The 27,755-nt window shown below is 44.4% G+C and overlaps 1 protein-coding gene across 1 annotated transcript in view; it reads left to right on the plus strand.

Annotated features, from left to right (window-relative positions):
• MPHOSPH9 (M-phase phosphoprotein 9) overlaps positions 1 to 27,755 on the plus strand; it is a 213,125-nt gene that overhangs the window by 11,584 nt on the left and 173,786 nt on the right. Inside the window, exons 4-8 of the mRNA XM_075322863.1 lie at positions 4,514 to 4,603; positions 16,359 to 16,906; positions 19,180 to 19,291; positions 26,850 to 26,934; positions 27,020 to 27,114. Coding sequence (XP_075178978.1) covers positions 4,514 to 4,603; positions 16,359 to 16,906; positions 19,180 to 19,291; positions 26,850 to 26,934; positions 27,020 to 27,114 — 930 coding nt within the window. The remainder of the gene's footprint in view (positions 1 to 4,513; positions 4,604 to 16,358; positions 16,907 to 19,179; positions 19,292 to 26,849; positions 26,935 to 27,019; positions 27,115 to 27,755) is intronic.

Here is a 27,755-nt window from a genome sequence, read left to right on the forward strand (position 1 = left end):
TTCACTGATTCTTGCACATTATTGTCAAGAATCTGCGGATACTGAGTTGAATCCATGCGACCCTCAACTTTAACAAGATTCCCGGTGCCGGCATTGGCCACACAGCCCCAAAGCATGATGGAACCTCCACCAAATTTTACTGTGGGTAGCAAGTGCTGTTCTTGGAATGCCGTGTTTTTTGCCTCCATGCATAACGCCTTTTGTATGACCAAACAACTCAATATTTGTTTCATCAGTCCACAGGACCTTCTTCCAAAATGTAACTGGCTTGTCCAAATGTGCTTTTGCATACCTCAGGCGACTGTTTGTGGCGTGCTTGCAGAAACAACTTCTTTCGCATCACTCTCCCATTCAGCTTCTCCTTGTGCAACGTGCGCTGTATTGTTGACTGATGCACATTGACACCATCTGCAGCAAGATGAAGCTGCAGGTCATTGGAGGTGGTCTGTGGATTGTCTTTGACTGTTCTCACCATTCTTCTTCTCTGCCTTTCTGATATTTTTCTTGGCCTGCCACTTATGGGCTTAACAAGAACTGTACCTGTGTTCTTCCATTTCCTTACTATGTTCCTCACAGTGGAAACTGACAGCTTAAATCTCTGAGACAACTTTTTGTATCCTTCCCCTGAACAAATATGTTGAATAATCTTTGTTTTCAGATCATTTGAGAGTTGTTTCGAGGAGCCCATGATGCCACTCTTCATAGGAGATTCAAATAGGAGAACAACTTGCAAGTGGCCACCTTAAATACCTTTTCTCATGATTGTATACACCTGCCTATGAAGTTCAAAGCTCAATGAGGTTACAAAACCAATTTAGTGCTTTAGTAAGTCAGTAAAAAGTAGTTAGTAGTGTTCAAATCAAGAAATTGATAAGGGTGCCCATACTTTTGCAGCGGTCAAATTTTGTTTAAATGCGGATTGCACCCTCATTTCAATCCAGAAATATTACTCAGTCCATCAGTTATTAGATATATGAAACTGAAATAGTTGTTGCAAAAACCCAAATTGTTATAAAGAGAAAAGGTTAACATTAATAGGGGTGCCCAAACTTTTTCATATGACCGTGTGTGTGTGTGTGTTTTATTTAATATTTATTGATTTTTTATTTTTACTTTATAAATATAAACATTATAAATATTAATTAGTAAATGCGAATATTTATGTAAAAACAAAGTACACACAAGTGGTATGACCATGTCTGGAACAGCCCGATCTATAAAACTGTCACACTAGTTAAGCCCTTCAATGAGCACCGTAACAAAAACTATGTCTTTTCATTATACAGGTGACAAAAAAGTGGAATAGAACGCAATCAAAAAGTCCTATCTGAATAAAAATTGTACCCCTGAAAACATGAAAAAAAAACATGCCGCCATACAGCTCTGTCTGTAAAAAATATAAAAAACTATAGCTCTCAAAATACTGAAATGCAAAAACATTTTTTTTTTTCTATAAAATAGTTTTTTATAGTGTAATAGTGGCAATACAAAAGAAAAGCAATATAAATGTGGTATTGATGTAATCGTACTGACCGAAAAATAGTTGTTTTATCACTTTTAACACACCGTGAATGGCATAAAAAAAATTCCTAAATTGCTGTGTCTTCTTGATTCTGCTTCACAAAAAGTGGAATAGAAAGAGATCATAAAAATTTTTATGTGGCCCAAAATGGTACCAATAAAAACTCCAACTTAACTCTTCCCCCAGTAAACAAGCCCTTACATGATTCTTTTGGCAGAAAAATAAAAAACCAAAACTATAGCCTTCAAAATTCGGTGATGCAAAGAACCTTTATTTTGTAAAGAAATGTTTTTGTTAGTGCAATAATAGGAAAACTTAAAAAAAAATTAATTACTGTATTTTTCGCGTTATAAGACGCACTTTTGTTCCCCCAAATTTTGGGGGAAAGTAGGGGGTGCGTCTTATAATCCGAATATACGGGAGGGGGGTATGTGTGTGTGTGTGTATATATATATGTATGTATGTATGTATGTATGTATATATGTATATATATATATATATATGTATGTATGTGTGTGTGTGTGTGTGTGTGTGTGTGTGTGTGTATATATATATTACAGAGTCCAGTGGAGGTGCGGGCAGCTCTGGAGCGGTGCTGGGGGCAGGAAAAGCTTGGAGCGGCAGCGTTTGATCTCCTGCTCCCGCTCATATAATATGCACAGCCGCTGTCCATCAGAAGCGTGGTGCTGAAACTGCATCGCGCTGATGGGCTGGGGGAGCTGCACATATTATATCTGCCTGTGCTTACCTTTGATCGCACAGGATCCCCCCTCCCCCTGTGTTAGCTATAGCCTCCCGTGCTGCTGCCCATAGTAAAGTAATAAACTCTTTACTCACCTCCTCCAGCGTCTGCCCGGTCTCCCTCCTGCTGCTGTGATTAGGCACGCAGAGATATCTCTCTGCTGTCCTGATCACATGACCTGCACTAGAACCAGGAAGTAGGAAGTGCAAGAGACAGGAGGAGCTCAACCCCGAGGAGGGAGACACAAGACAAGACAGTGCTGCAGAAAGTAAGGAAAGAGTTTATTTTACTAAAAGCAGCAACATGGGGGCGATATGTAACAGAGGGTGATGTCTGCCTGCCCCAGTGGGCCTGTTTGCCTGCCCCAGTGGACCTGTCTGCCTGCCCCAGTGAGCCTGTGTGCCTGCCCCAGTGGGCCTGTGTGCCTGCCCCAGTGGGCCTGTGTGCCTGCCCCAGTGGGCCTGTGTGCCTGCCCCAGTGGGCCTGTGTGCCTGCCCCAGTGGGCCTGTGTGCCTGCCCCAGTGGGCCTGTGTGCCTGCCCCAGTGGGCCTGTGTGCCTGCCCCAGTGGGCCTGTGTGCCAGCCATAGGGGAAATGTGGCATCACTGGGGGACGTGTTCAATATAAGGTGGCCATATCCAGATTAAGGGGGCTAATTTTAGGATGAGGGGGCTATGAGGGACATATACCCTATATTATTTGTTAGACGGACACTGGCATTATAAGACGGACCCCATATATTAAAAAATTCTCTATTCCTTCACCAAATTTGGGGGTGCGTCTTATAATCAGGTGCGTCTTATAAAGCGAAAAATACGGTATATATAAATCTGGTATGGCTTTAATTGTGCTGCTTGAGGAATAAAGTCACCCTGTCACGTATACCTCAAGGTGACCTGCGTAAAAAACAGTAATGAAGCCACCTCTTTAACTGATGTTGATTTGTTTATTTTGCCTCTCAAAGATCACAATAAGCCTTGGCTCACATTTATCCTACTCTGCACTCTGAGCGCTTACATTGGAGGTGTAAGAAAGAAAAAAAAAAGGGATTCTGCCAAATTCCCAATGGAATATTCACTGTAGTGACGTAGATGAAGTCACTTTGAACTCCCGTCTGGCCTGTGGTCCAGCGGTGTCTATCTTTTTATGCATCTTTTTATGCATCTTTTTAGGCGTGCACTCATCAGTTTTGTGCACCTTTTGAGAAGACTGACACCACTGAACAAAGGCCAAACAGAGTAGGGAGTAAATCTGTTGCCTCAATAGTGAATGAATTCATTGTGGGTTTCAACTGAATCACGTATTTAGGAGATGTAGATGGAAACCACACTGTGTATAGTATAGATTTGAGGTCTGAATTTGAGGTGTACAAACCTGTAATGTCAGTACGCTCACTGCCCTCCTAGATTAATTCATTGAGGGGTGCAATTTGTAAAATGTGGTTATTTGTGGGGGATTTCTGTTGTTCTGGCTCCTCAGGAGCTCTGTCAGTTTAACATGGCACCTGCAAACCATTCCGCAAATTATGGCACTCCTTCCCTTGTCAGCCTTGCACTGTAACTCAAAAATAGTTCCTGAATATGTGGAGGGTATTGGCGCACTCAGAAAAAAATGATACAACAAACTTTGTGGTCCATTTTTTCCTTATTAGCCCCTACAAAAATGAAAGACTTGAAACTAAAATAACATTTTAGTGAAAAAATTGTAATTATACTTTCTTTACCGCCCAATGGTATAAAATTATGTGGCAGACCTGTGGTATCAATATGATCACTGTGCCCCTAGATGAATTCATTGAGGGGTGTACTTTGTAAAATGGGATCACTTATGAGGGGGTCTGCTTTTCTGGCATGTCAGGGGATTTGCCAATGTGGCATGGCACCCCTAAACCTTTCCAATTAATTCTGAACACCAATATGGCGCTTTTTCCCTTTTGAGCTTTGAACTGTACCACATATGTGGTATTGGCGAATTCTGAGACATTGTGTAACAAATTGGATGGTCTATTTTCTCCTATCACCCTTTTTTGAAAAGTAAAACTTTGGAGGCAAAGTAACATTTTAGTGGTAAAAATGGTAATTGTTTTTATGTTCACAGCCCAGTGTTATATATTTCTGTGAATCATGAGGTAAAAAAAAAAAAAGGTTTTTGTGGTAAAAATGTATTTTTTAAGTTTATCAATCCTTAATTAATTCAAATTTATTTATCCTTAGTTGAAAATTATAATCTTCAGTATTGATTCTCTTCTAGGCTCGATGGCTTCAGTTATTTCAATTAGTTGAACGCCAATGTCAAGAACACATAGATGCCCAACAAGAGCAGTTTAGCCATCAGCTGCAGGTGAGGGATGAGGCTTTGACACTTTATTTTCTGAAATGTTTTTTGAAATTTCTTTTGATGAGAAGTTTTGCTATTTTTTTTAACTAACGTGAAAATATTGCTTCAGGTTTTGTTTAGCCCAAATTTTTGTAAATCTTATCATTGTGAGTATACAAACTTGAGTATCCGCTTTACATCTATATTATAAATGCAAAATAACAGAAGATAATCCAGCGAGTGTGGGTAGTAGAATTTTTCTTAAAACGTCTTGTTTCTTATAGACACGTTAAAATACAGTGCAGCATGTTGCAGCCACCGGGCTAGGCTATAGGAGCAACCAACCTACGCGTTTTGGGTATAGGTAGCCTAAAGCCTGCTTTACACATTGCAATTTCGCATACGATATCTTATGCGATTTGCAATGCCCCCATCGTATGTATGGCACGTTCAATTTGTTGAACGTGCCGCACAAACGATTATCCCCCGTCACACGTACTTACCTTCCATACGACCTCGATGTGGGCGGCGAACGTCCACTTCCTGGAGTGGGAGGGACGTTCGGCATCACAAACACGTCACGCAGCAACCGGCCAATAGAAGCGGATGGGCGGAGCTGAGCGGGACATAAACATCCCGCCCACCTCCTTCCTTCCGCATTGTGGGCCGGGAGCCGCAGGACGCACGTAAGATCTGTTCATCGTTCCTGGGGTGTCACACACTGCAATTTGCGCTACCTCGGGTACGATGAACAATCTGACGTGCAATGCTAGAGAAAGGTACGATGTGTATGCGATGAACGTTTTACCGTTCAATCGCAATCGCACGTACCTGTCACACACTGCAATGTACCTTACGATGCCGGATGTGCGTCACTTACGACGTGACCCCGCCGACACATTGTAAGATATATTGCAGCGTGTAAAGCAGGCTTTAGTCATGGATAACAAATAAAAAAACACAGAAACTTTATATTTCCTACAGCCTGCTAGGGGAGCTAATTAATTTGTGATGTCATTAAATAGTAAGTAGAAACTCCATTAATGTGCATATCTAAAGTGCAGATTTGTGCAGGTATATGGAAATTAAATAAAGAAACTGTGTATTAATAGAACACAGAGAAAAGGTTACAAGCATGCAAAAATTAACTCGATGATAAATACATCATAAATTAACATAAATTAAATATTGTTCACAAAATGATTTATGAGTATTGCAAGATTAAGTTATTAAACGTGAAGATCCAATAAGATTCGCAATTGAGAACTTTCCTTTTTATATCCCCATTTCTTGCAGGTCTAAAAACTTTTTCAATACCCATAAATCTAAAATTAGAAGCAGCCCTATTATGGCAAGATCTAAAATGCTGCGATACTGCTGACACATTAACTGCATTCATATTGGTAGTATCAGATAAGTGTCTTCTGATACGTTTTTTTTAACGGTGTAACCGTGCAACCCACATATTGCAATTGACATGCAATGCACTCAATCAAAATTGGCTCCCCTAGCAGGATGTAGGCAATATAAAGTTTTGTGTTTTTCTTTTTTTTTATTTGTTATCCCTGACTAAGACTACCTATAGCTGAAACGTGTAGGATGGTTGTTCCTATAGCCTAGCCCTGTGGCTGCCACATGCTGCACTCTATTTTAACATGTCTATAATAAACCGGACGTTTTAAGAAAAATCCCTCTACCCACTGTCGCTGGATTATCTTCTGTTCTACTATTCGCCTGGAGCCAAGGCTTAAATCCGTGCGCAAAGGGGAGAATCCACAGCATAGGATGACTATCAAGAAGGGGTGAGCTGAATTACTTTTCTATTTTTTCTATATTAGGAATAGGGCTAGTGTTCTCCGTTTGTATGTACAATTGTTATGACATGGAAAAACCTTCCCACTTTCCCTTAATAAATCCTTAAATTAAAATGTAACTTTTATTATCAAATGATTAAAACCCAACAAAATATAATATACTTTTTAATGAATTGCTTTTCAAAAATTCTTCAGCCCATTCTAAACAGCGTAATGGATGGGGGGAGGAGAGGGGGAGTCTATACTTTTAAAAGTTATTGTCAATGTGCCCAGAGTGAAGTGGTAAAAAAAAAAATGAAATAAATAAATTCTATACTCACCCCCCCCCCCCCCCCCCAGGCCGGTGCTCATCAGCCACACTTGTTATTGTGACCCCCTCCATCCATCCATTCTGTTTGAGTTCTTTTGTTCCGCATGGTTGAGATGTGAAGAAGGCGGCTGATCAGAAGCCACTGTTTGCCACATGGCACCCCCTTTGGATATAATCTCTTTTTTTTAAACTCGTTTTATTGAAGGTTAAGTAAGACATTACATTATAGGATAAGTCAGCAATTTGTACTTTACAAGTATACACATATACTGTTTGATAAGCAGAGTAATAAAGCAACAACAATTAAATCCACAACTATTACATTCAATCTGGCCTTAGCACATTAATCATTGCAGAGGAGTCAGTTCACGAAACATATCCATTCTGGGGCGAAAAGCCCACCTCAATAAGAGAAGCGCAACCCAGATTACAGCGGTCTCGTAGTATCCCCAATACATTATATCATAAGCCACATATTTCTCCTTTCCACCCATCAGAATACCATTAGTTACTATCACGCCAGTACCGACTGTAGGCTATCAGTTAGGGAGCCGGGTGATCCTCCGGTCAAGGGCGAGTCCATCCATCTACCCCATATCTTGTCAAATTTATGTAATGATCCCCTTATCTTATAAACATAGTGTTCTGACGGAATTATAGCATTTACCAACGCAATCCATGAGGCTCTAGTTGGAGGGTGGATGCCCATCCAGTTTAGTATAATGCCCTTCCGGGCCAAAAATAATACCTTTTTCATTAGCAAGTTTTCATTTTGGGACCAGGAGCGTACATCCACCACCCCAAACAGACACAGAATTGGGCACAGAGCAACTCCTTTCTGAAGTATGGTGGATAGAATCGTTACAACCTCGCTCCAATAGGAGAGAATGACCCGGCAATCCCATATCATGTGCCAGAAATCAGCACCGTCTCTCCCGCATCTTGGACAACCCACCCCCACCAGATTATTCGCCTTTTTCATCTTGTTCAATCTTTGAGGAGTCATATAACTTTGGTGTATTATGTATAACTGAATCAGTCTATTATTGACTGCCGGAGAGACTAGCGTGTGGGATTCGACAATGTCGTCCCACACTACATCATCAATTTCAGGGATCCTGGCACTCCACCTCTCCCGGACAGCAAGAGGACTGGTCATGGCCTTGGCCCGGATAAGGGAGGAGTACAGTTTGGAAATGAGGCCTCCAGGGCCCTGTGATCTGATAATTCCAATGACTGGAAAGGAAGAGAATCTAATCCCACGACCAGAGAACTGAGCCCGAAAGGCGTGCCTAATCTGGAGATACTGAAACCCATGAGATTCCGGCAAATCAAATTCTGCACGCAGCTGCGCAAAAGGGCGGAGATCACCATCCCGGACCAGTGATCCCAAGGAGACTATTCCTCGATTCCTCCATTCGCCAAACCCCGGCAGCCCACAAAAGTGTGGAAGGTCCAGGTTACCCCATATTGGTGTCTCAGTTGGCATATCATGGAAACCAAAAATGGTTTTAGCCTCCTTCCAGACCCTGGCCCCCAGTTTGTGTATTGGGAGGACCCGACCCTCAGGAGCCCTCTTGTGGTCCGTCAACAATGGCCATAGGAGATCCATACCTGTGAACTCTGCCAGAAGACCCTCCGGAGAACCCCTCACCCCAGGAAGTGTCCATTGTCCCAAATATTTCAATTGTCCGGCCAGATAGTATAAGTACAGATCAGGAAGGGCCATACCCCCCATGTCCTTGGGTCTCTGTAATTTGGCCAACTGGACCCTTGATCTGGAAGGACCCCAGACAAAGGTGATCATCAAAGATTCCAGGGACCGAAAGAAAGAGCGGGGAATCTGCACGAATACATGTTGGGTTATGTAAAGACACTTTGGTTGCACTATCATTTTAAGGAGATTAATCCTTCCCGCCACTGAGAGCGGGAGTTGGCTCCATCTATTAAATTTCTCCCCGAGGTGTGATAATAAGGGGGCAATGTTTCTTGCTATCATCTCCGAAGGGCTTCCCGTCAATATAATCCCCAGGTATTTAAAATGATCCACCACTGGAACCCTACATATGTGGGTATTCATCATTTCCTCCCTGTCCCGGGATAGGAAGAGAAGGTACGATTTTGACCAATTTATTGACAGGCCCGAGAACTCCCCGAATCGGTCGATTAACTCTACGGCTCTAGGAATGGAGGAATCCGGATCCGAAGCAAACAATAACAGGTCGTCTGCATACAGAGACAAACGTTCATCTCCCTTACGATGTCTCACTCCCCGGTAGATTGGGTCCGTCCGAATGCGCACTGCCAACGGTTCCATGGCAAGGGCGAACAGAAGAGGGGATAGAGGACATCCCTGCCTGGTTCCCCTTTCCAAATGGAAGGTTTCCGATACTCCGCCTCCCACCTGAATGTTAGCCGTTGGGGCTTTATATATAATCTCAATCCATCTAATAAAATCATTGCCGAAACCAAATGCTCGCAGCACCTCCAGCAGGTATGGCCATTCTATAGAGTCAAAGGCCTTGGCCGCATCCAAGGAGACCAAAGCCCAATCCTCCTCTAACTTGGTGCCCATCTGTAGAATCACCTGTGCCCTCCTCAGATTATCCGAAGTACTTCTACCCGGAATGAATCCAGACTGATCCTCATGTATTATGGAGGAGATCACTTTATTAAGTCTAGTTGCTAAAATTTTGGTAAGAATTTTGTAATCAGAGTTCAACAGAGAGATCGGTCTGTACGAGCCACAATCCAGTGGATCCTTATCTGGTTTCAATAGTAGCACGATGGTTGCCTCATAGAAGGAATCAGGCAACCGTCCCCTGCGGAACGAAGCCTCAGCCGTCTCCAGGAGAGCCGGAACCAGCTCCACCCTATACTTGTCGAATATCTCAATCGGGAGTCCGTCTGGGCCAGACGCCTTACCCCTATTGAGGGCTCCCATCGCCTCCACCATCTCTTCCATGCTAATGGGCTCATCCAAGGCCGACCTCTGGGCCAAAGTCAATCTGGGAAGCTCCAGATCCCGCAAGTATTCAGTGATCTCCTCCCTTGACACAGCCAGCCTGGACTCATATAGGTTCCTATAGAAGTCCAGAAACACCTTCAGGATGCCAGTGACGGATGTGATTGATTCGCCACCGGAGTCTCTGATCTTAAGGACCGCAGGTGAGCTAGTGGATTGGCGCACCAGGAACGCTAGTAAACTACTAGATTGGTTCCCTTGCTCAAAATATCTCTGGTTCGTGAAGAAGACATGCCTCTTAGCCTTATCCTGCAGGAACAAAAGATATTTCCTCCCAGCCTGTAGCCACTGGGATCTGTTTCCTTCAGAAGGGTCTGAGGTAAATCTGTGTTCAAGCATTCTATTTTGAGTGGCCAATTCCTCCTCCTCTCTGGCCGCCTGTTTCTTGACATAAGAGATAGAGGAGTGACAGCAACCCCTCAAATACGCCTTAAGCGCGTCCCAGTAGGCCGAGTGATTCTCTTCCACGGAGTTAGTCTCGGTGTATGCCCTGAGCTGATCAGGAATCCTATCATTGGTGCCAAAGAGTGACAGCCACCAAGGGTTAATCTTCCGTGACACTTTACGAGATTTACAACCCTCCCACTTAATGCTGACAAATACCGGAGAGTGGTCTGATACTGATCTGGGTAGATGACACACCGATTGTATATGGGCACAGACTCTTTCATTTCCACAGATGTAATCAATTCTAGACAATGAGTTTTTCCCTGGGGTATAACATGTGTATTCTCTCAGTACTGGGTTAAAAAACCGCCACATGTCACTCCACCCCACCTCCTGTAGGAATGCACTCAGTCTAGTTTGCATCGTAGGGGAGATCGGGACCTGTCGGGTGTTGAATCTATCCAGCCCTGTGTTATTAATCAAATTAAAATCCCCCATGCAGAGCACCAAGGCTTGTGGGAATTGTGAGGCAAACTTAGCCGCTTCATACAAAATTGAGATTCCCATCGCAGGGGGGATGTATATGGCCAAGATCACTATCATGATCCCATCGATGTGAGCCTGGATAAACACATACCTCCCATCATTATCCTTTATAATCTTACCCGGGTCCCACTGCAATGCTTTATGGACTAGTACCGATACTCCCCTCGAATATGAGGAATGAACAGAGTGAGCTGACCATTGAACCCAAGGCTTCTGAAGCACTCTCGTGGTTTCCAACAACAAATGGGTCTCTTGTAAACATACAATCTGAGCTTTAGATTTTTTGATATGTGCAAATACTGCCGCCCGTTTCCTGGATGTGCCCAGCCCCCTAACATTCCATGTCATCAAACTTAAAGCCATTGAAATGTATCTCGTACTGAATTAATAGGGAAATGTCAAAAACTTAACCCACAGTAGAACTTGGGCAAACGTACCCTTAAATACAAACTATCGGTTGCAAACACACAGCCGAAAGAACTGATCCAGTAGTGTGACCAGGAGAGGGTGTCCCTAGTAACGACCAGGGTGAACCAACGTGGCTAGATGGTGTACTTGGTACGGGAGTGTCCTCGAAACAAGGACTTAAGCTTCTCCTGCAGTCCAACGTATTAAATTATCCTGCAACATAACCTTTAATCATACGTAGGTAAGAGAACCCAGAGTAAGTAGGCATAAAAATATGGAAAAAGAGAAGAGAGACGAGAAAGGAGAGAAGGGAAAGAAAAAAAAAAAAAAAAAAAAAAAAGGGGGGGGGGGTTAGGAAGAGAGAAAGGGGCAAGGGAAGAGAAGAAAGAGGAAAGAAATTAAGATGGGCGGAAGAAGAGAGAGTGTGAGGAGGAAGGAATATAGAAATATAAGAAGAAGAGAGGTAACGGAGGGCATACTGGGTGGAAATTGAAGAAGAGAGATGAAGGTTGAAGAGGGAAGTTGGAGAAAATAGCAAAGAAGACTTAGAGGTAGATAGGAATAGAATAGCAAGGATGGGTATGAGGCTGAGATAAAAGGGGCCGAGGGATTAGACAAGTAAGTGAGACTGAGAGGGGGGAAGAAGAGATAGGAATGTAAAGGATATGGAAGGAGAATTTGCAGGCAATCCCAAATTATAAGTGACTATCATGTATGGTGACCCCAAAAAACCTTAATATAGCTTTAAAGACAGAATTCAGCATCCTGAACTTAAGTGCGTTGCCAAATACTGCAAACCCGGAGTAAAGTCCCCTTTTGGATCGCAAGATGCAGGATAATTCAAGATCGCATGAAAGTGATCATGGCACCGCAGCAGCGTTCTGGCACATGTCCCGCCTGAAGACAGTTCAATCCGGTCCCACCAGCGACGAGTATTCCAGAACTCAAACAAGGCTTAGTAATAATCGCAGTGAGCTCAGGTCCCGACACACTCAGAGGCACCATCTCCAGCTGCCCAGCCTTAAGGGGGGGGCCAACCTGGAGACCGGCACAATGGAAGGCCAATAATAAACACATCCAGTAACTCACATGCTTCCGGGGGTCGCAAGCGCACCATCGCATCCTGATGGAATCGTCAATTTCTCCACAAACTGGAACCAAAGGAGTTGGACGCGGACGCAACTGCGATCCCAAACATCGCTCCACTCGCATGGTAGGAAAGATGGAGGAACCAAAGATATATCGCGCCTTCAATATCGAGGGACGCCGAATATCTGCATAGGATGATCCTAAAACTATCGCAACAGCGATTCCAGGCGTCCCAGGAAAAGGAATCGTATCACCGACCTCAATCCAAAGGAGATGAAATAAACAATCAGAACCACGATGCCATCACAACAGCGATCCTCTCGGCGTCGCTCATGGCTGTAACGCATCAGCGCTTCCTCTTCAGTGTATTGATCCAGTCATCCGCCTCCGCAGGAGATGTAAAGAACAAGGATCGCTCTTGATGAACCACTCTGAGACGAGCCGGGAAGATCATGGAATAAGCAATATGGTGATCTCTAAGGCGTTTTTTCACCTGAATGAAGGATGCCCTCGTTTTCTGAAGAGACGCAGAGAAGTCAGGAAAAATCAGTATGGGAGCATTATTATGTAGGATCGGGCCTTTGCGTCGCGCCGCACCAAGGATCGCATCTCTATCCCTGCTGCTCAACAGTCGGGCCAGGAGAGGTCTAGGCTGCGCTCCCGGGGGAGGAGGTCTGGCCGGTACCCGGTGGGCTCGTTCTATAGCGAATGCCGCTGACAGCGTCGCATCAGGGAAAGTTTCAGAAAGCCATGTTTCCATGAACTTACATGGGTCGCTCCCTTCTGCCCTCTCCGGCATCCCCAGAATTCTTAAATTATTGCGACGCAGGCGGTTTTCCAGATCGTCAGCCCTTTGCGCCCAGTTATTTGCCGCGCTCTCCAAAGAGGACAATCTGCCCGGCGTCGCTCTTGCGTCGTCTTCCAGCGTGGAGATCCGCTGCTCCGTCTCCTTTACCCGCTCTCTCAGATTTTGCAGGTCCAGCCGGAGGAGTCCCACATCAATCTTAACCTCCTCGATTTTGCCCGTCAGCGACACTTTTGAATCCTGGATCGCCGCAAGTAACTGCGAAGTAACTTGCTGCAGGGTTAGTTCCTGCGGCTCCTTGGATCCGGCCTCCATGCTCTCCTCCTCCTCCGCCTCACTGGATTCCCGCTCCGACTGCTTGCCGACGCCATCTTGCTGGGAGTCCCGAGCAAACTTCTTCAGCTTTTCAGCCGCCGCTGCGCTGCGACCTCTGCTCATGGTACCGATCAGAATGCTCACCGCACCACAGGTAATCCGGAGGTGTATTTAGGCACCAATTTCGGCAGGATTAATAGTATTTATCAGCGTTGGACTGCGGAGCTGCTCTCAGATGCGACCGCTCATGCTGCCTGCTGGCCACGCCCCCCCGGATATAATCTCTTAATCACCATAAATTCACCTTTTTACTCACCTGAGATATAAGAAAATAGCATTTCCAAATAGATGAAAATTCAGCAGCTGTACACTCTAGTCGACAGCCAGCTGCATCAGCCACGATTGGTGGCCATGTGACCACTTAGATACTGCTGACAATAGTGACGGAATCTAGATGATTAATAGAGCGTGGGGGCTGCCTCTTTAACCCCTTTCGGCACCCTGAGATCATGATTGTGTGGTGTTGATAGTTGCCAAGGCAATATAAGGCCAAGTAAGTTGAGTATAGGGGGCTTTACACGCAGCGATATCGCTAGCGAGCGTACCCACCCCCGTCGTTTGTGCGTCACGGGCAAATCGCTCCCGTCACACACAGATTTACCTGCCTAGCGACGTTGCTGTGGCCGGCGAACCGCCTCCTTTGTAAGGGGGCGGTTTGTGCAGCGTCACACAGCAGGCTGCCAATAGAAGCGGAGGGGCGGAGAGCAGCCGCATCTCCGTCACTCCCACCTCGTTGCTGGAGGACGCAGGTAAGCTGTAGTTCGTCGTTCCCGAGGTGTGACACATTACGATGTGTGCTGCCTCGGGAACGACGAACAACCTGCGTCCTCAACAATCAACGATTTTTTGAAAATGAACGACGTGTCAACGATGGACGATTTTGTGATTATTTTCCATCGTTAACGGCCGTTTGTTGGTGTCACACGCAAACGACGTCGCTAACGATGCCGGATGTGCGTCACGGATTCAGTGACCCCGGCGATATATCTTTAGATACGTCGTTGTGTGTAACGTGGCCTTAAGGCCACATCTAGTCAAAATGTAGATGGGAGAAAGCTTATCACATATTTTCACTCACATGATAGCTCAGTCTCACCGCAATCCTCACAGCACTCGCCGCGTGCCACACATAGAATGACTGCAGACTTTTGTGATAAGCCAGCATTCCAGAATACTGTATATAAGAGCCCAGGCTGTTCTGTAGAATGTAAAAATCCCTTTTATTACACTCACCTAGGGAGCGGTCCGATGGGTGTTGCTGCTCTCCGTTCCGGTGCCTCCTCTTTGCGGCGATCGCCGTCCTCCTCCTACCCAGCCCAGTATGGATGACGTGCCCTACGTCATCCACACAGGCCGGCATTGCAGTCTTGCGCAGGCGCACTTTGTTCTGCCCTGCTGAAGGCAGATCAAAGTACTGTAATGCGCAGCCGCAAGGAAAGGGTAAAGGCCACCCACGCATGCGCACTACAATACTTTGATTTGCCCTCAGCAGGGCAGATCAAACTGCACCTGCGCAAGACTGCAATGCCGGCTTGTGTGGATGACGTAGAACGCATCATCCATACTGGGATGGGTAGAAGGAAGACTGATCGCAGCAGAGAGAAGGCGCCGGACTGGAGATCAGCGACACCCATCAGACCGGACCGCCCCCTAGGTGAGTATTATAAAAGTGATTTTTACGTACAACATAGCGGCCTGGGCTCCTATATACAGTATTCTGGAATGCTATATATAAGGGCTCGCTAGTGGTGGCTGCAGGTTATAGTCGTCAAATGTGGTGACAGGTTCCCTTTAACTATTTTGTGTTGTATGACTACCTGGATTTAAAGTATAAACATGTAAAGTTTGAAAATGTCACTTTTTTTTTTAAATGTTTATTACATTTCTGATATTTCCATAAATGTACAACATATAAACATAAATGTACCATTATCATAATGTCTTACATTAAAAATAAATCACAAAGTCACTGGGATATGTTGAAACATTCCAGACTTACTGCCACAGAAATTGACATATGTAAGAATTGAAAAAAAAATTGGCTTGTTCACTAAGGGGTTAATGCTCCCATACTGGCGGGGTACCATTACAGTGTGGTAGAGCAGTGCGCCCCGGGAGTTGAGTATGCTTTTTTTTCTTTTTTTTTTTTTTTTTTTAATTACCTCGCCCTGGACTCATTGACAATAATTTTGAAAATAAAGGAAAACTTTGTGCCAAAAGTTTGCAGAAATGATTTTCATAATAGGCTACAATTTTTCAGCATCTGTATTTTAATTCAATCCATTACTCCTATGTAGATTATACACATGCTATATCATAACATTCATAGTGACCTCATGATATCCAATAATATGCATGGTGACTTCATGACTGCATTGCATCCACCATGGCGTCCGGCCAACATGTGAAGCAGCGATGTGATAGTGACAGAGGTGTCGATATATCCTGCTTTATACACTGTCTGGCATTGGAGCGTGAATCAGAGGCTAAAAAATTTCACATTTTTCTAATGTTGGCACAATGCAGATGTGTTTAATTTTCCGAGATGTCTAATGCATGTTTGTATTAGTAAGCCCTGGCTCCTTTTTAGCGTTGGCATGCTTCCAGCCGTTATCAAGGCACATGTTCAGTTATCTTGACTGAAGCTTATCATTAAGGGTAATATCTGCTTTGTAATGTGTTTTTTGTTTTTTTGTTTTTTTTCTTAATATTGTGGGAAGCATTGTTTTTTCATATTCTGTTTGCTCTTTTTTGTGCCTGTTTATATTATGCTCCTGTCATTACATAAAGGTTAATGTTTCTGCTTCAGTGATATCATGCTTGACTTGTCAGCCCTGTAGCGGCTTCTATTCTCTTAGCTTTGCAGTTTGTTTTTTGATAATATGCAAGCAAGTGAAAAACTTGCTACGTAACTCTTTTTTTCCTTCATTGCCCAAGAGGAGTCTGTATTTTTGTGCTATTTCTTTTTAATAACTCTTGGTATTATGGTAAAATATTCCTTCTGATTACTCTATTTTCAGCTCATTCGAGATGACATAAAGCACTTGGCCCATTTACAAGGAAGCAGCTCTCCTTGGAATTATGGAGCTAGCAATGCCGTTTTACCTGTGACATACGACACTCATTCTTCAAAACCTCAAGATGAGCAACAACATACACAACATGAAGAAAGGGGGAAGAACACAAGCAACCCACTCCATCTGTTTAGTGAACTTGATATTCATCAAAGAGCTTTTATTACACAGGAGCATTTTTTGGAGAACACATCCGTCAGCAGCGGCTATGGAACACATTCTGCCTCTGAGCCAAACGCTTGTTTAAGCAGCTGCAGTCAATATACCTCAAGGGAGACAAGGCCGCCTACAGAGCAGACTTTGAAAGAATGCAGGACTGAGTCTATAAGACCGCATGATATAAAGCACGTGCCTGCAGAAAGCAAAATATCATTTAAGCTGCCACCTAGTGTAAGGTGGCATCCGAAATCTTCCGACGGGCAATCGTCAGAGCATCAAGAATCTCATTTACACTGTGATAAAAGTACTGCCTGCAACAGTAATCAGCCAAACAGGTATGTGCTGTAAATGCCCATCTTTTCTTTGGGGTTGTCTATAAGAAAATTGTACAAATGCTAAATTATTCTGAACCCACTATGTATGCAACGCTGTAAACATGACCCTTTGTATATACATAGGAAGGTAAGCGCATAAATGAATAAAGCATGTTCACGACGGCTGTCACGCTGTACAAAGGGCTAGTAAGACTTAGTACAGCGTATTCCCCACTAGGTGGCAATAGAGTAGTGAAGGAGAGTCAAAGTAACACTGTAACAGAAAGGAGGCTAAAGTACAGCAGAGTAACTTGAGCAGGCAGTTCACAGGCGAACCACCAGGGGGCACTAGAGTAGTCAAGTAGTCAGGGTCAGCCAGGAAGTCAAGTCACTGCAAAGGGAGGATCAAAATCAGGTCAGAAAACAGAGCCGAGGTCGGATGCCAGGAGATCAGGTATGCAGAGGGAAACAGAAGACAAGACCGGAGGGTGAGGAGACACAAACACGGGAAGGAGGATGAGCCAGGGTGGGAAAACAACTGACAGGAGTGGGAAGTCAGGGACAGACGGACGAACGGGGGAGGATACAGGTCAGGGCACGGTAACAAGGAGTCAGATCAAACAGGAAATCTCACCAGAACCAGTCACCGGCTGCAGAGCTAAACTATAACTAGCACCGGAATGCAGGTGCAGCGACCAGATATAGTGTCTCCTGAAACCAGAACGAGGCTGATGCGAGTTAACACCTGACATAACCAGGCAGGGTCTGGGAAACTCAGAGAATACTGGTCCTGGATCATGACAATGGCAAATCCACAAAAGACTACATCTATAAACATTAGCGGTCTCATTTGGAGAGTATTTGCTTGGGTGTCCTCCCTTCACCAACGAGTGCATTGTTATCAAAGTTTGGAGGCCATAGGATAGCTATTATTCTATATATATTTCTCTGACGCCTCATTGGGGGACACAGGACCATGGGTGTTATGCTGCCTAGGGTAGAGGCATGTGCCCCTATAGCCCAATTCCTCAGCCCCTCTTTGCAGGCTCTGAGTTGAATATGGCACCAATTCCTCAGCCCCTCTTTGCAGGCTCTGAGTTGAATATCGCACCGGTGTGACCGGACACAGTAAGCTGACTCTGCTATTTTCACTGCCTGGACTGAAGCAGTGTTTAAGGTGAGATCCTCCCTGACTGGTTTCCCAGACAAAGGGAGAAAAGGCTGTGCAGGAAAGGCTCCCAGGACATTTACAGTATTTATTATGAGAAAGTCCCTTGCTGAGTGCAAGGAAGAGAGCCCCAAGGATCCTGCACACACAGTGTTCACTTTTCTTTTATCGTTCCTTTGGGAGACCCAGACCATGGGTGTTTAGCTTCTGCCTCCGGAGGACACACAAAGTACTACACTTAAAAGTGTAGCTCCTCCCTCTGAGCTTATATACCCCCTGGTAGCCAGTCCTAGCCAGTTTATTGCTTTGTGTCAGGAGGCATACATCCATACATGCATTCTCATCTGGCTGCATACCACAAGTGGCGTCACGATATACACCTCACCACTACCCCTATCATCCTTCCCCAGCCATCTTCTGTATGCCTCAGGGCAACGGAGCCGGGCTAGGCCGCCCGTGACCGCGACAGTCGACGGCCCGGCAACGAGTAGGTTAACCACCTGCCCCGTGGGGCGCTACACAGGTACTAATTCCAGAAATCTTACTGTATTCAAGTACTGGAGTTAGATTTTTGGTTTATGTAACGCTACAGCTCACTATGAATAAGACGAGCTGTGGCATCCCACCCCAGCTCCATCCATTTTATCAGAGGTGGAAGAAACTGGTGCAACTCCAAGTGTGTATTCATGAGGAGAATGCTGTCTGACACCCCTCTAATTGTTGATTTATGAATTATTGCCAAGAGTGGTGAATGTATTTTTTATTGTATTTTTCCTCTGATTCTCCCACTCCTGGTTTTGGCTGGAAATACTGAGGTAAAATACTGACCAAATACTGACTGTGAAGGTGGCCTAATTGGTTTTCTTTGATGGTCCTTTAAAAGTTTTACTTCCTGCTATTCAGACAATATATAAACTTGTTTTCATCATATTGATTGATGCCACTTGTGTTGAGAATCGTGGGGTGAGTATTGATGTCTTCTGTGTGTGTATGTATCTGTATGTATGTATATATACCATATATATAATTTATGCTACTTCATTTTAATGAAGTTTTGGGAGGTATATAGTAATAATTGTCTTTCACAGTTTTGACCATTGTTGGCATTTTTTTTTATTACTACTAGATCACTGACAACTTGGGCTCAGAGAAATAAAATTACTCATAGTAAAAAATCTACCAAAATGGAGCAGATTGCGCCCCGTACAGCTGAGTTACAATCCCCTTCTGAACAAGATGTAAGTCATTCATGAAACCTGTCGTTATATAATAAGTCCATATGTAATTGGTCCACGTACTGCCAATGCACTTTTGCTAATACCATTTTAAAGAAAAGCAAAGGTATGGAAGTCTCAAGTTGTCATTTGCTATAAAGCATTGCCAAGTTCCTGAATTAAGGTCCATTTAGTCCATGTGCACACATTGAGTATTTATTTTTTTTGTCCACTGATTATCAGCCAAAATCAGGAGTGGAACAGTCTGTGGAAAAGTATAATAGAAACACGGGTACCACTTCTGTGTTATTACCCACGCCTTGTTTTGGCTTACAAATACTGAGCTAAAATAATGACGAAATAGTAAACCTGTGCACATAGTCTTGCATGGACTGACCTATGGCACTAAAAGACACCTGATCAGTTGCTTGTCTGTTTACACGGGCAGACGTAGCTTCAGATGCGCCTCAATTATGTTCAGTGTGTGTAGGCCGCCATTCTCGTCAACGTGTGTCCTGTTATGCATAGGTTAGTGTATTGACAAGAATTATTATTTTTTTTTATGTAGCATATAAGATAATTTCATCCGCTAAACGAGTGTTTTGCTCGTTCATTGGGTGATCAGTAGCCTTCTTAGTGTGCAGTCTAGGAACGCTCGTTCATAATAATATTACAATGTATAAACGGACCCTTACACCATGGTAAACTTTAAAGAGAACCTATAATCACAATTGTGTAATGTAAAGGTGTAATGTCGCTTTAATAGTGATTACATTGATACCTTTGGTGAAGAAATCCGCTTTGTGGTTCTTCTGTAGTCCGCTTTTGATGTTTGTTACTAATTAGGTCCTCGCCTCCCTATCTGTGATTCCTCAGCCCCTCTTCTTGCTTCCAGTCTTTGAATGACAGATCACTTCTGAAACTTTACACGGAGGAGGTAGTCTTTCAAAGATCAAAGGAAGGCAGAGGGGCCGTGGAATCACAGACAGGGAGGGGAAATCCTGTGAACTGTGCACCACAATCTAAATAGCAGATAACATTTAAAGGATGATTAACCCCTTCACCCCCGGCCACTAAAACACGCTAATGACCGGGCCATTTTTTGCAATTCTGACCAGTGTCACTTTGACAGGTTATAACTCTGGAACGCTTCAACGGATCCTGGCGATTCTGAGATTTTGTCGTGACATATTGTACTTCATGTCAGTTGTAAATTTAGGCCGATACTTTTTGCGTTTATTTGTGAAAATTTAGGAAATTGTGCGAATATTTTGAAAATTTTGCAATTTTCAAACTTTGAAAATTTATGCCCATAAATCTGAGAGATATGTCACACAAAATAGTTACGAAATAACATTTCCCACTTGTCTATTTTACATCAGCGCAATTTTCGAAAGAATTTTTTTTTTCGTTAGGAAGTTAGAAGGGGTCAAAGTTCATCAGCAATTTCTAATTTTTCCAACAAAATTTACAAAATAATTTTTTTTAGGGACCACATCACAGTTGAAGTGACTTTGAGAGGCCGAGGTGACAGAAAATACCCAAAAGTGAACCCATTCTAAAAACTGCACCCCTCACACTGCTCAAAACCACATCCAAGAAGTTTATTAACCCTTTAGGTGCTTCACAGGAACCAAAGCAATGTGGAAGGAAAAAAATGAAAATTTTACTTTTTAACACAAAAATGTTACTTTAGCCATAAAATTTTCATTTTTACAAGGGAGAAAAGAGAAAGTGCACCCTACAATTTATTGTTCATTTTCTTCTACGCTGATACCCCATATGGGGTACAAATCAATTGTTTGGGTGCACGGCAGAGATCGAAAGGCAAGGAGCGCCATTTGAATTTTTGAACGCAAAATTAGCTGCACTCATTAGCGGACGCCATGTCGGGTTTGAAGACCCCCTGAGGTGCCTAAACAATGGAGCTCCCCCACAAGTGACCCCATTTTGGAAACTAGAGCCCTCAAATAATTTTTTCTAGATGTTTGGTGAGCAGTTTGAACACCTGGGGGCTTCACAAAAGTTTATAACGTTGAGCCGTGAAAAGAAAAAATATTTTACCACAAAACTGTTGCTTCAACTAGGTAGCTTTTTTTTTCACAAGTGTATCGGGAAAAAATGCAACATAAAATGTATTGTCCATTTTCTCCTGAGTACGCAGATACTTCATATGTGGTGGAAATCAAATGTTTGGGCACACGGCAGAGCTCGAAAGAGAAGGAGCGCCATTTGAATTTATGAACGCAAAATTAGCTGCACTCATTAGCGGACGCCATGTCGGGTTTGAAGACCCCCTGAGGTGCCTAAACAATGGAGCTCCCCCACAAGTGACCCCATTTTGGAAACTAGAGCCCTCAAATAATTTTTCTAGATGTTTGGTGAGCACTTTGAACACCTAGGGGCTTCACAAAAGTTTATAAAGTTGAGCTGTGAAAAGAATTTCTTTTTTTTACCACAAAACTGTTGCTTCAACTAAGTAGCTTTTTTTTCCACAAGGGTATCAGGAAAAAATACACCATGAAATTTATAGTGCATTTTTTCCTGAGTACGACGATACCTCATATGTGGTGGAAAGTAATTGTTTGGGCGCATGGCGGGGCTCAGAAGAGAAGGAGCACCATTTGACAGCAAAATTTGTTTGAATCATTAGCGGATATCATGTCACGTTTGGAGACCCCCTGAGGTGCCTAAACAGTGGAGCTCCCCCACAAGTGACCCCATTTTGGAAACTAGACCCCTCAAGGAGTTTATCTAGATGTTTGGTGAGCCCCAAGGGGCTCCACAGAAGTCGATAATGTTGAGCCATGAATACAATTTTCTTTTGTTTTACCACAGAACTGTTACTTGAACCAGGTAGCTTTTTTTTCACAAGGGTATCAGGAAAAAATGCACCATAAAACGTATTGTGCAATTTTTCCCGAGTACGCAGATACCTCATATGTGGTGGAAATCAATTGTTTGGGCGCATGGCGGGGCTCAGAAGACAAGGAACGCCATTTGACTTTTCAAACGCACAGACGCAGTGCACTGATCGGCCGCTGCAGGAGGCACGGTCGGATAAGATACAAAAAGCGCTGGGGATACGGGAAAAAAAAAAAAAGTCACGGCAAAAATTGAGCAGGGATGCTGATCCGCGCTCAGCGGGACGCACGGACAGATGCGATACTTTTTTTTTCCATATCCCCGACGCTTTTTGTATCGCATCAGTCCGTGCGTCCCGCCGAGCACTGATCAGGGATGCACATAACGGATCGGCATCCCTGCTCAATTTTTGGCGTGACTTTTTTTTCCGTATCCCCGATGCTTTTTGTCACGCCAAAAATTGAGCAGGGATGCCAATCCGTTATGTGCATCCCTGATCAGCGCTCGGCGGGACCCACGGACTGATGCGATACAAAAAGCGTCGGGGATACGGGAAAAAAATGTCCCGCCGAAAACTGACCACGGATGCAGATACGTTATCTGCATCCCTGATCAGCGCTCGGCGGGACGCACGGACGCATGAGGTGTAAAAATGGACAGGGGATAGAGGAAAAAAAAAAAAGTTATACTCACAGTACCCAGAGGATTAGCAGGAGGAACAGAAGGCAAGGAACAGCTTTACAGGAGCAGCAGGCAGGAAGTTGGACAGCTCAGCAGAAGACCCAGGAAGAAGGACCCAGCGATGGAGGCAGATGTGATCGGCCGGTGAAGACAGGTAAGAGGACGTCGGGGGGACAGCAGAGGGGGAGGGGGAGAGCAGAGGGGGAGAGCAGAGGAGGAGGGAGATACCGGAGGAGCTGCAGAATAGAGATCACGGGGGAGGCCGGCATATTGGGATGTCGGGGGGGGCAGATCGGGATGTCGGAGGGGCAGATCGGGATGTCGGGGGGGCAGATCGCAGGGGGGCACGGGCAGGGGCCATTACGGGAGCGCGCAGGAGCAATCACAAGAGCGCGCAGGGGCTGCAAGGAGAGCAGAGGAGGAGGGAGATACCGGAGGAGTTGCAGAATAGAGATCACGGGGGAGGCCGGCAGATTGGGATGGCAGGGGGCAGATCGGGATGTCGGGGGGGCAGATCGGGATGTCGGGGGGGGGCAGATCGGGATGTCGGGGGGGGGCAGATCGGGATGTCGGGGGGGGGGCAGATCGGGATGTCGGGGGGGGCAGATCGGGGTGTCGGGGGGGGGGGCAGATCGGGATGTCGGGGGGGGGGCAGATCGGGATGTCGGGGGGGGGGAAGATCGCAAGGGGGCACGGGCAGGGGCCATTACGGGAGCGCGCAGGAGCAATCACAAGAGCGCGCAGGGGCTGCAAGGTGAGCACAATACTCACCGCTCCTGCTCCGTGACGTGACAGCAACGGCAGCAGCAGCGGTGGCGTGGTACCACTAGTACCAGCCAGTGCTGCACGCTGCAGACATGTTGGGGAGGGTCCCCAGACCAGCACAGGCCTGGGGAGGGCGGCCACCAGCAAATCAAACCGCCCCACTGCACACTGATTGGAGCGATTGCGCGTCATAGCACGATCGCTCCAATCAGTGCTGCAGGGGCTGGGGGCTGCATGTTTGAGATCCACTTATGATCTGCTGTACCTGCTACAGCACATCATAGCCGGATCTCACAGTATCGCACTATTTCCGGCATTATTTTTACCGAAATCAGTGCGAAAGATGTGGTTGGCAGTTCAGATTTGAACAGCCAATCACATCGATCCTCGATGGGGGGTGGCGATGCCATCCCCCCTGGGGTGAAGCAAAGGTCCCCTGCTGTAAGAAACAGCAGGGGACATCATTTGAAAGCCGTTGCTATGGCCACAGCAATCAAATGAACTTTAGGCAGTAAAATTACGTCCCTGGTCGTTAAGTCACGTTAAAATAGGACGTAATTTTACTGCCCGCGGTCGTGAAGGGGTTAAAGCAGGACCACAAAGCGAATTTCTTTACCAAAGTTATCAATGTGATCAGTATTACAGCACAATTGCAGCCTTTTCTTTACTTTGTTACAAAATCGTCCTGACAGGTTCTCTTTTAAAAGGAACCTGTCACCAGATTTGGTGACTATAAACTGCGGCCACCACCAGTGGGCTCTTTTTTATATACAGCATTCTAACATGCTATATATAAGAGCCCAGGCTGCTGTGTAAAACATAAAAAATCACTTTAGAATACTTACCTAAACGCTCTGTGCAGTGCAGACTGGTCGGATGGGTGTCTCTGGGTCCGGCGCCTCCTCTTTCGGCCAACCTTTTTCTCAAGCCTGGGTGCATGACGTGTCCTACCTCATGCACACAGGCCGGGATTGAGGTCTTGTGCAGGCGTACTTTGATCTGCCCTCATCAGCGCAGATTAAAGTATTTTGAAAACTTTATTTCTTTTGGATTTTTTTTTTTATCACATGGGATCATGATCCCGCATTATTTCCAACTACTGGGTTACCCCAATAAATACATTAATCAAAAAGATAGGGCAAAAAATTGCCAAGAAACAATGTCATCAAAAAATTTTCTTTATATGATTGAATAAAGTGTTAAAATTACATTAGAAAAGGCAATAGAATACAACATTCCAAAATACAATATAGAGGAAGGAGGGGAGGATAAAAATTGGGGGGTTCTCTAGAGACACAACATTTGCAAAAGGAGGTAGTATGTCAAATAAGGATAATTGTTTAGGAAATTTAAACCGGCACTGGCAAGAAGCTCAGAGTGGTCACCAGCAGACCTCATAGATGTGAAAATGGAGGGCTATTACAATCTGACATGTATAAAAGATACAAAGTTAGATATAAGTCAGTCAGGAAGGGAATATATTTGTAAACTGGCCATATGGCTCTACTGATAATTCCCCAAAAATCACACTACCGCGAGAACTGCAGTAAATGCTATCCTAACATTAATAAATAAGATAAATTACCCATAACGCTGTGTCAGAGAGATGGCCCCGTGCATCCCTGACGCACGTTTTGCAGTAGTTTTGTCGAAGGGAAGAGATCAAAGTATTGTAATGCGCATACGCAGAACCACAATGCCAGTTTATGTGCATGATGTAGGATGCGTCATACACTCAGGCTTCATAAGAAGGAGGACAAAGATGGCAGAAATAGGAGGCGCCGGATTCTGAGAACGGAGACACCCGTCCAACCAGTCTGCACTGAACCGACTGTTTAGGTTAGTATTATAAAGTGATTTTTACGTTTTACACAGCGGCCTGGGCTCTTCGATACGGCATGTTAGAATGCTGTATATAAGAGCCCAGTGGTGGTGGCTGCAGCTTATAGTCACCAAAGCTGGTGACAGGTTTAAGGAGTGAATTTATACAAGATAAAAATGCTGATGATTTTTCCCACAGACTTGTGGCAGAAAAATTTTCAACAGAGTAGAGCAGCCTGAAGTGGATGACATTTTTTATTTTTTTTTTGAAAGGCTTTATTTTCAATTTTTTAACACTGTGAAAATAGCAACTATTAGGGCTATTTTCCACCTGCGATTTTCTTGTGCGAGTGCAATCCGATAAAAAATTGTATTGCACTCGCACTAGTGTTAATCAATGAGGCAGTTTCCTCTTTCCTGTTATTTCTCGATACGAATTGTGCTCTCAGTTCAATTGCTGCGTTTTTCAGCGAATCTCTGCTCACACACCCCCATACTAGCCTAACGGAGCGTGTGAAACATCGCACTGCACTCGCATGTTATGCAACTGCAGTGTAGTGCACGCAGAGACAGACAGCGGAGGAGATGGGGAGAAAGTGCTCTCTCCCTCTTCTCCGCTCCTGTGATGCAATCGCATGATTACATCAGTCGCATGACCCTCAGCTGACACCCGCAGCAGAGTGTCATTAGCATATCGCTTCTGATGCTCTCGCATTGAAAGTGGTACCTTTAGTGGAAAAGAGCCCTTAGAATCAATAAGTATCATGAATGCCCACTGAAGCCAGTTCAATACCTGACTCTAGATCAATACTATAGAAAGAATTTAAGGGGTTGTCCACTACTTGGACAACTCCTGATTCTTCATGTTTGGCCCCGTTAAATTATACTGGAGTCTTGTGCCGGCACCGTTCCAGCAGTATTTGGGTTTGCATTCCTGGGGCTGACGGGAAGTTGTGACGTCACACCAACCTCACGCTCAATCACCGCCTTCGAATAAATGTTTAATCGACAGGCAGTGAGAGCTGCGGCTGACGCTCACTTCTTATTGAGTATCCATTCGTCTGAAGTCGATGAGAGATAAGTCAGTGGTGATTAGGTGCGGGGTTCTCACGCTTTAGAGGACAGCACCTTAGGGAATGTTCAGGAAGACGTGGATGAGACTTTAATAAATGAAATTGCTATGATTAGATGCGCAGTGTGCATCAGAAAAGCAACCGCAAGTCTGTGTCGTGACACATTTTTTTTATTGATTCAAGATGTGCCCAAGATGACTTTACTTTTAATAAAGATTAGGCTTGGATGTAAAGCTGTGTCCTGATTTTACACATATTCCCACAGTAGATTCTATAACCACAAGGTCAGGCACACTGGAATATGATACAAGGATAACACATTATTATGTAACCACTTACCAATTACACACATTTTCTTTCCCTTCTCTAAATTTCAGCTTGAATACACAGATGGTTCATCTAATGCGTTTTTCCTCAACAATCGGACAGAAAGTGCAAATTCTTTATGTTCGGGTGGATCTGGTAAATATGTCACTTGTACTGTTCTTGGCTGGAAACAAAATTCATAAGACTATCATATTGTGTGTGATATTTGTTATGTTAATAGGGTTTACATACTGGATGATGGATGAAAAGGAGATGTACCATCCTTTACCGGAGAACTTTGAAACAGAGTTATCAAAACTTTTTTCTCCTAAAGAGGTATGCGTGCTATAAATCCTGGTACTGTGTGTGTTTCATCTATGTAGTCTATGCTGTGGATGTAAAGCAGACGAGGCGGTGAATTATACACAAATATGTCAAATGTAAATGTCCTCTTGCATTGTTTTAAATGACAGTTTAATGGAAAAGTAATCAGAGACAAAAAATGTACGTATAATTATTAAATCCAAAATCTCAAACGAGTCAGTTTATTGAACAATCACATGATAAATTCCCATTAAAACAATTCTGGAAACAGTGTTCGGCTGGCCAAACATATTAGATGGCTGTCAGCTGAACAATCTCATGTGACTCTCCCAAACACAGGAGCTGACACTTGGCCGAGGGCTCCGGTGTACTGTATGAGAAAGCTACCGACTGACACAGCAGGAGGTGCCCCCATACACATTAGAATCCATTTTGTGAACTAGTCAATATCGGTGGGTTCAACTGACAGTCTAATGTGTGTGGGGGCCATAAACCTCATAGCGATATGACTTGGAGTTATGTAATATGCTGGGTCCCTGACTGTAATGCAGACGTTACGTCAAGCACGGCTCGTTCCTGGCAAACAATTGTTGTGTTAAGCGGGCTTTACACACTACGACATCGCTCAAGTGATCTCGTTGGGGTCACGGAAT

Source organism: Anomaloglossus baeobatrachus, chromosome 1, assembly GCF_048569485.1.
Source record: "Anomaloglossus baeobatrachus isolate aAnoBae1 chromosome 1, aAnoBae1.hap1, whole genome shotgun sequence".
NCBI lineage: Eukaryota > Metazoa > Chordata > Amphibia > Anura > Aromobatidae > Anomaloglossus > Anomaloglossus baeobatrachus.